At 62.8% G+C, this 11,925-nt stretch overlaps 1 protein-coding gene across 1 annotated transcript in view; it reads left to right on the top strand.

The window, feature by feature from the left end:
• The first annotated feature begins 1,464 nt into the window (after positions 1-1,464).
• The window catches only part of AXIN2 (axin 2), a 30,264-nt gene continuing 19,803 nt past the window's right edge, over positions 1,465-11,925 (top strand). Inside the window, exons 1-2 of the mRNA XM_051825874.3 lie at positions 1,465-1,784; positions 4,397-5,339. Of these exons, the coding sequence (XP_051681834.2) occupies positions 4,525-5,339 (815 nt within the window). The 5' untranslated portion in view covers positions 1,465-1,784; positions 4,397-4,524. The remainder of the gene's footprint in view (positions 1,785-4,396; positions 5,340-11,925) is intronic.

Here is an 11,925-nt window from a genome sequence, read left to right as displayed (position 1 = left end):
GTCCACAAGCCCCCCACCTAGCAGTTGTCCCAAGGCACAGATGAAACATAGGGCCTCCCCAATTTACCGCCAGGGGGTGGCAGTTCATAACCCAGTCTGCAAGCTTTGGACCAGGCTGGCGGCCCAGGACGGGGCGCCTGGCAGGGGTGCCCACCATGAACACACAGAGAGGTGGGCCTTGGAGAGGGTGGTACCTCCTGCCCTGCATCCAGGAGCTGCAGTCGGGCAGTATGGATTCCACCTCTTCCCTTCCCGGGAGACTGACGCAGCCGGGATGGCGGACGGTCCTATGGGCACCTAGACAGTCACATCTAAACTTCCAACCATATGCCTTCTCTGCATGCAAAGAGCTTTCGGATCCATAGAGTTCAAGCAGAAAGTAAATAGAGGAAAAGCGAGCCGAGGTGGAGGGCCAAAGCCTCCAACAGTTCCGCCTTTTGCTTCTTGGCCCTCTCTCTCTCTCTCTTTGGTGCATGCGTTTGGGCTGCGTTAAGAGGAACAAAAGTGGATTCGCGCATCCCAAGAGGGAGGTTCCACAGCGACAGGAACAAATAAGTGATGCTCTGGGCCCCTGGCATCGTATTTTCTTCTTTTAAAGGAAAAGACAAGGTTGTGCCTTAGAAACATTTTGGGGAGAATGTGGGGTGGAATTCAAAGGTGACAGCGGGGTGAGGAGTTTGCAATATATGAAAACCGCGTGTGGAGCAGAAAATGACATTCCATGTCTGTTTAATATGGAACATATGGGAGGCTGGGGCCCCTGGCAGCGAGGCAGGCATGTGCCTGGTTCCTGGGGCCGGTCCATGCAGTCCACGCGTGCGCAAGGAGGGCTTGCTAGGCGGTCCGGGCCATCTCCAGGGGGTGCAGGCATGCTTTGCAATTCGGTGGAAGGGAGCGTCTCCAGCGCCCAGGGACCCGTCCTCACACATCCACGGCCGCAAACCGCGGCCCTTATGCACCGGAGCTCAGACAGCCGCGCACCAGCGCGCACGTGCCGGCCTCACCGGCCTCGCGCACGCCCCGTGGCGCTCGGCCAGTCGAGGCCAGGCCTGCAACTCCCTTGGCAAAGTCCTCCAAGCCCAAATTCCCAGGGAGGCTTGACTAAGGGTAGAAAAGTGTTTGATGATAAAAAAGAAAAGAAAAAAAAAGCAAAAAGCAAAAAAAAACTGCTTCCTCGCAGTTTTGCCATGGCCAGAATGCTACCAGGAACTGTTGCATTCCAGAGCCCGGGAGGGCCAGGGCAGGCAGGGGAGCAGGCCAGAGCCCAGAGGCCAGAGAATCCGGCCGAGAACGCCCCCCAGGGCGGCCGCGCGGCCGGGCGGGGGCGGAGGAGGCCGCGGAAGGGTTAAGACCGGAGCCGAGCGCGCGGCGGGGGCGGGTCGGGGCGGCCGCGGGGCGCTGTCCCTTTAAGGCGGGAGGCGCGGGCCCGCCGAGCGCCGCGGCGATTGGCGCGGCGGGATCACTGGCTCCGCGAGCCCGGCCCGGGGGAGTCGGCTGGAGCCGGCTGCGCTTTGATAAGGTCCTGGCAACTCGGTAACAACCGAGAGCCGGGAAATAAAAATAACCCCGCGTAGCGATGGCTCTCGCGGCTGCCCGGCGGCCGAGGCGCCCGCCTCCCCCGCCGAAAGCCCTGCTGTAGACGGTGGGGGTGCAGGCCCGGGCCCCCCAGCCCGGCCGCTTCAAAGGAAGCCCCCCTCCGTGGGCTGGGGGCGAGGGCGCGCCGGGCCGCGGCGTGGGCGCGGGGCGCGAGCGGGGGCCCGGGCGCGCCGAGGCCGGGCCGAGAGGTGGGTGCGGGCCGGGGCGCCCCGCGGAGAGGCGGCGGGGGCGCGGGGGGCGGCGCGGGGCGCGGCCGGCGCCTACCTCCCTTTCAGGACCGTGCGCTCGGCTCGCGCCTTTGAAGTGCACAGTTAAATCCACAGCGCAGTTTTTGTTGGAAGCGCCCGGAGGACATTTGGTGCGCCGGGTGACTGCTGGAGACGGGACCTGTGTTGAAAGCCGGGCCGGGCGGGGGCCGGAGGGGCCGGGGGCGGCCGCGGCGGGGGCGGAGGCCCGCTCGGGTCTTTTGCATAAAAGGGGCGGCGGGGCTCGCGCTCCCCTCCCCGGCGGGCGGATCTCGCTCTGATCCCGGGATCTTGCTTCCCCGCACCCTCTCTCTCCCCCCCACCCCACCCCCGCCGCGCGTCTCCCCATGTTCCCCGACGCCCGGGCCGGCCCGGGGGGGCCCGGGGCTGCCGCTGCGAGCCGATCCGGGGCCCGGGGCCGGGGCCCTGCCCGGGGCGCCTGCGGGGTCTCGCCGCGGAGCGCGCGCGCGGATCCGTGGTGAGTGCCGGGGCCGGGGCGGCCGGGCGGCCCGCGCGCTTTGATGTGCCGGGCGGCGCTTTGAAGTTGGCAGGCCGGCTATTTCGGGGCGCGCTCCGGGCAGGCACGGAGGGGAGCCGCGGGCTCGGCGCCCAGCGCTCCGGGGGTCTGGGCCGGGCCGCCCCCGCGCCTCCTGCGCCCGCCTGGGGGTCGAGGTGGTGGTGGTGGTGGTGGTGGTGGTAGTAGGGGGGGCCGGGCGGGGAGACTTCTCCAAGTGGCGGCGGGGGCGGAGAGGGGGCAGCTCCCCCCCTCCAGGGGTCGCGTTGCTGGCATTGGCGCGGCTGGAGTCGGGGTGAGTGTGCGCGGGAGTGCCTCTGGGAGGTGGATGAAAGGGTGGCGGCGCCCCCCGCCTGCCCTCCCCCCGCCCCCTCCCCGCCCCTCTCCCCTCCTACCTCTCTGCCCCCTCCCCTTCTCCCCTCCCGGCCGCGGGTCCGCGCTAAGGGGCCCAGAGTGCCGGCGGAGGCTCAGTCTGCGCGCAGGACCGGCTCGAGCCCGGGCGCTCGCGTCCCCCGCGTCCACCTCCTCGCCCGGGCCCCGCGCCCCTGGCCGCCCCGGCCCCTTTGGCGCGCGTCGCCATTTCTCGAGGCTGCCGCGTTCCGTGCTGCTTCTGCGGGCGCCTCTGCGAGCGCCGGCGCCGGGGACCGAGCCCCCGCCCGCCCGGGCCAGGGGCGCTGCTCGCGCATCCCGGGGGGCTCCGGCCCCCGCCCCCTGTGGTCTGCTCTGGCGGCGTTGAGTTGGATTGGGGCCGGGGGTGCCGGACCGGAGGGGCTCGGAGGAGATGAGAGCCCGGCCGCGGCGGCCTTCGTCTTCCAGGTAACGGGGCCGCCCCACCTCCCCCGCGCCGGGTGCGTAGCGCTGCCCGGGTGCGCGGCGCTACCCGCAGCCCCGCCGCTCCGCGGGGCCGCGTTGCCCAGCCCGGCAGCCTGAGGCCCGGGGCGGGGACACCGAGCACCCAGCCCAGACCCGGGGTCCCCGGCTCCTCTCCCGGGGTCGCGCCCGGCCCCTTGGCCCGCCCACACCCCTCCTTAGTTTGATCCTTGTGCCAGGGAGAGCGGCTTGTTTATTGGCCAGGCAAGACTTTTTTTCTTTTGGAAAAAAAGAGACAGGCTCGGGATCAGTTGAGTTTGGGATTCTTGGCACAGGCAGTAGGTAGCGTGAGACGGCTTCTGATCCGGTTTTGTAAGGCTCGCGGCTCCAGGGGGTGGGTTGTGGAGACGGGGGCGGCGGGTCCCGAGGCTTCTGGGCGCTCTTGCAAAGTTTGAAGATCAAAGTCTCCACCGAATGAGTTGGTTTCTGATTTGGGGTAGCAACGGAGACCGAGGTGTAGACCGAGCAGGATTCTTGGCGCGGGGGTGTGGAGGGTGTGTGCAAGAACCGTTTGCATCTGGACTGGGGGCGCGCTGTTGGGGGGGGGTGCACGCCGCGTCCGGGAGCCCTGGAGCCCATCGCGCCTTTGCTGGGCGGGTTCCTTTCGGGCGAGGACCTAATGAATTTTTAAGGAGTGGGAAGGGGGAAGCGCAGAGGGAGGGGGTGGGGGTGGGGGGGAATGGGAACCAGATGCCGGGGAAGGGCGCGTTGGCGCTCGAGTTATCTGTGCGGAGCCGAGTGGGGGAAATTTGCCGAAATTGGTTTCACCTGCACGCAGCCCGGCGTCCGGAGCGCGCCTCCTTGGAGTAGATGCTGTCGGGGGAGGGGAGGAGAGGGAAGGGGAGGGGAGGGCGCGCGCGGCACTGCTCTGCGCCCGCGTCGGCCGCGCGGGTTTGGGGGGCAGATGGTGCCTCCCACCTCCCGCGTCCCCCTGCCGCCCCCCGCCCTTGCTCCCACCTCAACTTCCCCACCCTGAGAAGTGTGCAGGGAGCTCAGATTTCGCGTCTGATACTTCAGATGAGCGCCCTCGCAGATAGCTGGCTGGCTTGATTTGAATTTGAGGAGTTGAAAAGCCTGTTTACTTTCTGGCTTTGATGTTGGGTAGATCTGGTTTTGATTAGATCAATACCCTTTTCTCTCTCCCCCACCTCCCCCTTCCTTTTCTTTCCAGAGAGGACGCTGAGATGAGCCCCTGCTGACTTGAGACACACACACACACACACACACCCCACGCCGATCGCTGAGAGGACCTGGAAGAAGAAAAAAATCCCAAACTCGGCAAGCAGCGCGCCCATCGCCATGAGCAGTGCTGTGCTGGTGACCTGCCTCCCGGATCCTAGCAGCAGCTTCCGGGAGGATGCGCCACGGCCCCCTGTTCCCGGGGAAGAAGGGGAGACCCCTCCGTGCCAGCTCGGGGTGGGCAAGGGCCACGTCACCAAGCCCATGCCTGTGTCGTCCAACGCCAGGCGGAACGAAGACGGCCTGGGGGAGCCCGAGGGGCGGGCGTCCCCGGACTCCCCCCTGACCAGGTGGACCAAGTCCTTGCACTGCTTGTTGGGGGATCAGGACGGGGCTTACCTCTTCCGGACCTTCCTGGAGAGGGAGAAATGTGTGGATACCTTGGACTTCTGGTTTGCCTGCAACGGGTTCAGGCAGATGAACCTGAAAGATACCAAAACTTTGCGAGTAGCCAAAGCCATCTACAAGAGGTACATTGAAAACAACAGCATCGTGTCCAAGCAGCTGAGACCTGCCACCAAGACCTACATCCGGGACGGCATCAAGAAGCAGCAGATCGACTCCATCATGTTCGACCAGGCGCAGACAGAGATCCAGTCGGTGATGGAAGGGAACGCCTACCAGGTGTTCCTGACTTCCGACATATACCTCGAGTATGTGAGGAGTGGGGGAGAGAACCCGGCGTACGTGAGTCACGGGGGCCTGGGCAGCCTCAAGGTCTTGTGTGGCTACCTCCCCACCTTGAACGAAGAGGAGGAGTGGACTTGTGCCGACTTCAAGTGCAAGCTCGCCCCCACGGTCGTCGGCTTGTCCAGCAAGACGCTGAGGGCCACGGCCAGTGTGAGGTCCACAGAAACAGCTGACAGTGGGTACAGGTAAGAGCGGGTGGGGGCTGGGGGCTGGGGGGGTGCCTGGACCTTACAGATGTTTCAAGTTAGGCAGTGCGGATGGATGGACGGATGGACGGATGTGTTGCTGGGGTTCGCAGAGGTCTGTTAAGAGCCAGCACCGCTGCCCATGGACGCTTTGATCTTGCTTTTTGTTGTCTGAGGGGGGTGGAGGAGGGTGATGCAGTCTTCCAGGGCTAACTTCAAACAGTGACAAGCAGTGTTCATTAATGTGGGTTACTTATTATCCCGGGCTAGCGTCTTAGAAGGGGAGGGGGGATTGAGAAAGAGAGAGAGGGGACAGCAGCTTTTGATGCGTCCGAGTCACCAGATCCAGTGAGCACCGGTTCGGGCAGGGGTCATCTCACCACGAGTCAGTAGCCAGTGGGACAGACAGGGGCCAGGGAGGCGGCTGGGCTGCGGAGGAGGCACAGCACCAGACACGGTGGGCGAGCCCACTGCAGGGTCAGGGGGGATCCTTGGAACCTGGGCGTCCAGATAAGAGGCTTCACAGCCGAGCTGGTGGTTTGTCTGTGTGTGGACTCAGATCTTGAAGCGGCAGGAAGCGCTGTCGGCTGGAACGGGACTCCAGCTTTTAGACACGTGCAAGTGCAGGGCCGTGACCTCCGTTGCCTGGCCGGGGAGCGCTAGGGCCCTGGAGCACTTTGTCTTTCTGTGGCACAGTCCTTTACAGAGTGGCCAAGCTTCAGAGCCTGGACCAGGAAGCAGCTTCAGACCTCCTGTTAGAGTGAGTTTTTCTGTGTCTCTCCTTCTCCCCACTGCCAAGTATTGGAAGAGTGAATGAGCCTCTTAATTGTAGGTTGCTGCTGGTGACAGGCAGGGCAGGGGGCGGGGCGGCATTGCTATCTCCTGGCTAACCTGGAGAACTCTGTGGATTTCCCTGTGTTAGTGACTTGGGACCTGCCAGCCACCCTTGGAGGTGTACTTCCCTGTGTCTTGTAGGGTGTGGCCTGCGGTGTGCAGCCTCGGGAGGAGGGGGCGCACCCTGGGCTTGTTGATCCTGAGCGGATTAGGGTGGCCAGGTCTGAGCCCACCTGGCGTGGTTTGGGGTGAGGGAGAGTTGATGCCCTGGAGGAGAGACGGACTCGCTCTCCAGCCACCAGGGGGCGCTCAAACAACCTTGGGAGCCCGTTTTCCCCACACTCAGACGTGGGGTCTACACCTAAATGGATGCAAGCTGGCTTCAGCAAAGCAGAGGATCGCATAAGGGATTGGTGTCGGCGCCTCTCAGCTTATGAATTCGTGTCGTTGGGGAGGCAGATTCTGAGCTGGCCTCTGCAGCAGGGCAGTCCCTGGCTGGGCACCTGCCCCTGCCTACCGGCCCCATTGTGGGAGCACTTGGGTAAACCTCTGGCGCTGGCCTCCTTGCCTCAGCTTGGCAGCCGGAGCGGAGACTACTTAAGGCCTGTGGTGAGGCCACTTCTCCAGGGGCCTCCTGACAGTGGGGCCTGTGTGTCTGCCAGGGCCTGGCCCTGGAGTGTCACCTTTGGAAATAGCACAGTGTGTGGTTTTGCAGAAAGCTACTCTGCTTGTGGGTGGGCGGTGGAGACCTGGCCCTGGCTTTGCCGCCTGTCCCTGCCAGAGGCTTCCTCTGGGATGCTCCCTGTTGCGAAGCTTCTGGGATCCTTGGTTGTGAACTGTGGGCATCGATATACGCATGACAGCTTTCCCCTGGGTCTGGAGGGTTGCTGAAGTGGATTCCAGTGCGCTGTCTCTGTTGGGTTGAAATGAAGCATTTCACCTGGACTGCCTGTCTTGACGTAGACAAAGCCAAGCGGTCTGATTTCATTTTACCACGCAGGATCCTCAGGTGTATCGGGAGGTGTCATGCGTCATGGGAAGGGCCTGGGCTTCAGCCCTGTGCACCGCTTACTACCCTGGATGGAAGCCTTTGTGAGCCCCATGGGCCCATCTGTGAAATGGGCGGGCACCTTTCCATCCGTCTGTGTCACAGAGCTGCTCTTAGGATTACAACAGTAATCAGGCACGCCTGTGTGAAAGGGCCATGTTTTGGACACGTGTAGAGTGTTATAATCAGTATAATTAATTAATAACGATGATAATTGCCGATGGGAAAACGGCAACCGGGGTAGGATGTGTCGCTTTCAAAGAGTGAGTCCTGGGCTCTAGCCCGTGTCTCATGGGACTTGCAGCTAGTTCTTGCAAGTTGGGGCTCCAGTGGGCTCTTCCTGGGGTTGAAGTCCCTCCCCTTCGGTCCCCTATACACTCGCCCATGCGCCGAGTACCTGGACTCTGAATGAGTGAAAATGAATGAAATGAAACCCAAGGCATGCTGCCTGCCCCTCCCTCGGTCAGCGGCTAAGGAGTCCCCGGCAGCCAGTGCTGGCTTTTTTGCGACTTGTTTGTGTCCTTACTGAGTCGGTGTCAGGTATGGTATAAATAGTTGGGATGGAAGAGCAGGACTTATCCTCGTGGGGAAGGGCCCTGGTTTGTGAGCGGTTGCGTGGGAGGGCCTGGGCTTTTGATGGTCTCTATAAATAAGTGGGCCAAAGGTTGCTGCTGGTGGGCGCACGTGTGACACACACACAGCGGGTGAGGTGTGTGCCCCGGGAGGGGAGGGGGTGTGTGTGGGCGGAGGCACTCCCTCCGCCCCGGGCAGAGAACTGCAGCCCAGTTCACAAAGCAGTTCTCGCCTGCCTCCCACTGGGGCCCCTTCAAATAAGACGGGCGCAGCAGATGGCCCGAGCTGGCTCCCCGGACTCCAGTTGCCTGAAAGAACTCGCTGATGACGCCCATTTTTGTGCGAAGCCATTGGAATCACGCTTGGCTTCAGTTATCAAAGAAAATGATGCCATAGGAAAGATATGCCGGGAGCAAGAGGCCACAGTTAGAGGGTGAGCGCCCCGTGGAGGGGGCGCTGTGCTGGCAGGCACTGGGGGGAGTCGCCCAGCGCCACAGCGGTCCTGGGCCCCTCGCTGAGCCCCCTTGATCTTGCCTTGCAAAATGCTTGTGGCCGAGGGCGTGGCCTCCGGGGAGTGACCCCAGGCATGAACTGTCCAAAAACCACACAGTGCACAGCCCCCAGCAGTACTTTTTAAGTTGCATCGATGGTGAGGGGGAGGCTCCCCCGGCCCCCCAAGGCTGCCTCTGTCGCTCCCTATAGGAGGCCTTTGCCATGGGCTGCCACTGCAGCCCCTCAGGGAGCTAAGAGATGGAAACGGGCAGCAGCAGACTTCCCTCGGGGTCCCAGGAGCCCCCAGCACCTGACCGCTGAAAGCCCTTCGCGGGCTGCTGTTGCATCGTGGGCCCGTGGGTGCCCGCCCAGTGCATGGTCTGCACCGCTGGCTTGCGCTCCCTGGAGGAGCTGGGGCTGCAAGTCCTCGTAGCAGTGGAGCTGCACAGCCCTGAGGAAACCAAGCATCTGGGTGTAATTACCGCGGCATAGTTGAGCTGCGTCTCCCCCCACCCCCGTTTTTTTTTTTTTTTTTAAAGTAATCACAAGAAAACAGCCCTAATCCGTTTTCTTAAAATTATGTGGTGCCTCTGACAAAGTTCTGGGTTCTTCAAAAATTGACTTTCTGTCCCGTGCCACGGGAGCCTGCCTCCTCCTCCTGCCCGTTTTGTGAACGATGGCAGGAAAATCCAAGGGTCTCCTTGCAGTCCCCTGAGTCGGCCATTCTGTGTTTTAAGTGGCTGGCCGCACCGAAGTCCTCTGTTTTGGAAGGAAGGGAGTGAGTGTGTGTTGGGAGCCGGGCGCGCAGCAGTGAGCGCGGAGCCGTGTGGGGCCCACGTGGTCTGAGTCAGGTGGCGCTCCCGTTGGAGGGGAAGGAATCGCCGTTGGGTCATTTTCTCCCCGCCGAGGCCACAGCCTCTCTTACCCCCGAGACAAGGCTGCTGTGGCAAGGCCACCAAGACAGCAAGACCCAGGGGGCAGACAGGGTTCAGGTCATTTGATCGCGTCCTACGCCTCTTTTAAGACTTGTCAGCAAACCTATCTGGTGGACCCGGAACCTTTACAGAGGTTCCCCAGGTTCCGAGCCCTTGGCAGGTGCCACCGGCTGCTTTCGGTGGGAGGGGGACAGGGCTTACGGTGTGGTGGAGCAGGACAGGTGCTCAGCCAGTGGACACAGCAGCTCCCTAGGGCAGTGCTGGTGAGTGCTATGGAAGGAACAGGAGGGCGGAGGAGGGTTTTGGAGTATGGCCGTGATCTCCCCTGAGCGCAGGTGCCCATCTCCCAGGTGAGCCCCCACATTCAGGGAGGCTGGCCGGCCCCTGAGGCTGGGGACTTTGGGCCAGGGCGTGAGCAGCCACCGCCCACTCCCTGGACGGGCTGTGACCATTTAGACATCCTTTCTTCTCCTGCCTGACTTTGGAAGCCCATGGCCTCTGGCTCCACCTGTACTAGGGATGGTGGGCAGCTGTCTCTACTGAGTCACCACCACCACCCCACAACCCTCTCTGCTCCAGGACGGGCAGGGCTGTGCTTGGCTCTCCTCCTCCGCAGCTTTGGTGTTTGGGAATTCCAGATTGGGGGGTGACAGGGACGAGAAGCAGGCATGGAAGTTCTTACCGTTCTCATTTAATCGTCACCAAACAGTCCTGGGGGGCAGTGACACTTCCTGTCCTGTGCAGGTAGAGGAGGGCCAGGGTGTCCAAGGGCGGACACGCTTGGTGGAAAGGGTTGACTGGGCCGCGTGCTGGGCTCCTGGTTTGCACCTTCTGGTCCCAGTCACCACACTACGTTTCTCATGCATGGACTTTTGCTGTGCCTGGCGCAGCGGGGCAGAAGCCAGGTCCTAGCTGCTGTGCCCATCTCTGGCCTGGTGGCCTCTGACCAGCACCAGGCCTGCTTGGGGGGGGGCTCGGTTGCCTGCTTAGGTGCATATGAGGATTATGGGTAGCAGGGACTCATGGAACATCTTCTGTGTGCCAGTGCTGTTGGTATGGGGGGGGGTAGGGTCCACAGTCACGATAACACAGACCCTGTCCCTGTGGAGTGGGGGGCTCAGCATGCATCCAGTGGCAGCCCCAGGCTTCCTGGAGCCTGTGTAAGCTGGGTTGGGGTGGTGGGGGTGGGGTGACAGCATTTCTAAGGTTCATTCTGGCTCAGAAACCTTATGGCTCTGATTAGAACCTTGCGTGTTTTGTGACTCCGGCCAGAGTGTCCACTCCCTGAACATGGAGACGCTTCTCATTTTCTTCCCCACTGTCCCCTGGGAGACCCTCAGACTGTGACAGCTGCTTCCCCTTGGGCCTCCTGCCCACGCTGTCCCCTCTTTCTGCCACCTAGTGGCATCCCTGGGCCTCCATATGCTGCTGGGAATGCCTCCTCCCAGCCCCTGCTGGTCCGTTCAGACACTGGCCACGGGCGGAGGACCTACCTTCTCTTCGCTGGGCCTTGGCCCGACTGCCTCCCTAAGCTGACTCTCCACGGTCCTGGGGGCCAGCTCCTCCGTCAGGCTCCACCTTGTCCCGGGGCGCTGTCCCCTCCTCGGGGTCACCCACCCTGGGTCACTCCTGCCTGCCTGCCTCTCTGGAGGATCTCTTCAGTGTGGTGCCTGGTCTGTGTCAGGAGGCAGAAAGAGAGGCTGAGTGAGAGGCAGGTGATGTGGGTGCAAGCCCTCCGGTTCCAGCTGTCGTGATCCTGGGCTGGCTGCTGGACGTGGGACCACCAAGGGCCTCCATCTGTAAAATGGGCACAGCGCAGCGCTCCGCCCCCTCCCCCAAGTGGCTGTGGGGATTGAATGAGATGACACTGTGTGTCCCTCCCTCACACCACTCATTGTGGTGACGAGCTCCTCCCCGTAGGGCCTGGGGGCCAGAAGGCCAGAGTCTGGGGCCGCAGACACCCGGAGTTCGGCACAGTGCGGGCTGGCCACATGGCGAGTGAGTGGGTGCTCCGTGCGCACACGCAGATGGCTGCCCACTGCTCCTGGGTCCCTTTCATCTTAACCCCAAGGCTATCCGTGTAGGCCAGCTGCTGTGGCCCGGAAGAATTTGTCCTCTTGTCTGAGCCCTTCCCACTCCTCTGATTGATTCTTCGTTGCTGACTTAGAGGCGGCGGGCCCCGCGGAGGGTGCCAGGGTCTTTGTAACCAAGCCTCCTGCGACTTCAGGCCCCAGCAGCCCACTGGCCTGGCTCCCCCTCCCCCCTACTTAAGTCCCTGGCTGGTGACACAAGAGGAATGTGGCCCAGCAGGACACAGGCGCAGGGGTTGTTCAGGGAGGAGATCAAGAGAGGGAAATGGGGACCCAGAGGCCGCTGAGACAAAAGGGCTGGAGACCCCAGGAGGAGGGGCCTGGGCCTGCCTTTGAAACAGCTGTGCTGCTCATTTCAGTCCTGCCGGCCTTAGCCATGCCCACGGGAAGGAAGCCCTGGCGGCGGGGGGGGGGGGGGGGGGGCACAGCAGAGGGAAGTCCAGCTCGCAGGTGGGACGTGAGTGCCGAACAGGAATTTTCTGTCCCATCTCGCCATGGGCCCAGGGTCACGGAGAGAAGGCCACAGCAGGCCTTGAGTCGTTTGCATCTCTGCTGAGGCTGACGGACCCCCCAGCCAGGAAGTGTGGGTGCTTAAGATGCATTGGGGTCCTGAA

Source organism: Oryctolagus cuniculus, chromosome 17 (assembly GCF_051225735.1).
Source record: "Oryctolagus cuniculus isolate XC-2025 breed Fujian yellow rabbit chromosome 17, ASM5122573v1, whole genome shotgun sequence".
NCBI classification, from domain to species: domain Eukaryota; kingdom Metazoa; phylum Chordata; class Mammalia; order Lagomorpha; family Leporidae; genus Oryctolagus; species Oryctolagus cuniculus.
The sequence above is the reverse complement of the archived record's forward strand: the minus strand, read 5'-3'. Positions and strand labels throughout refer to the sequence as shown.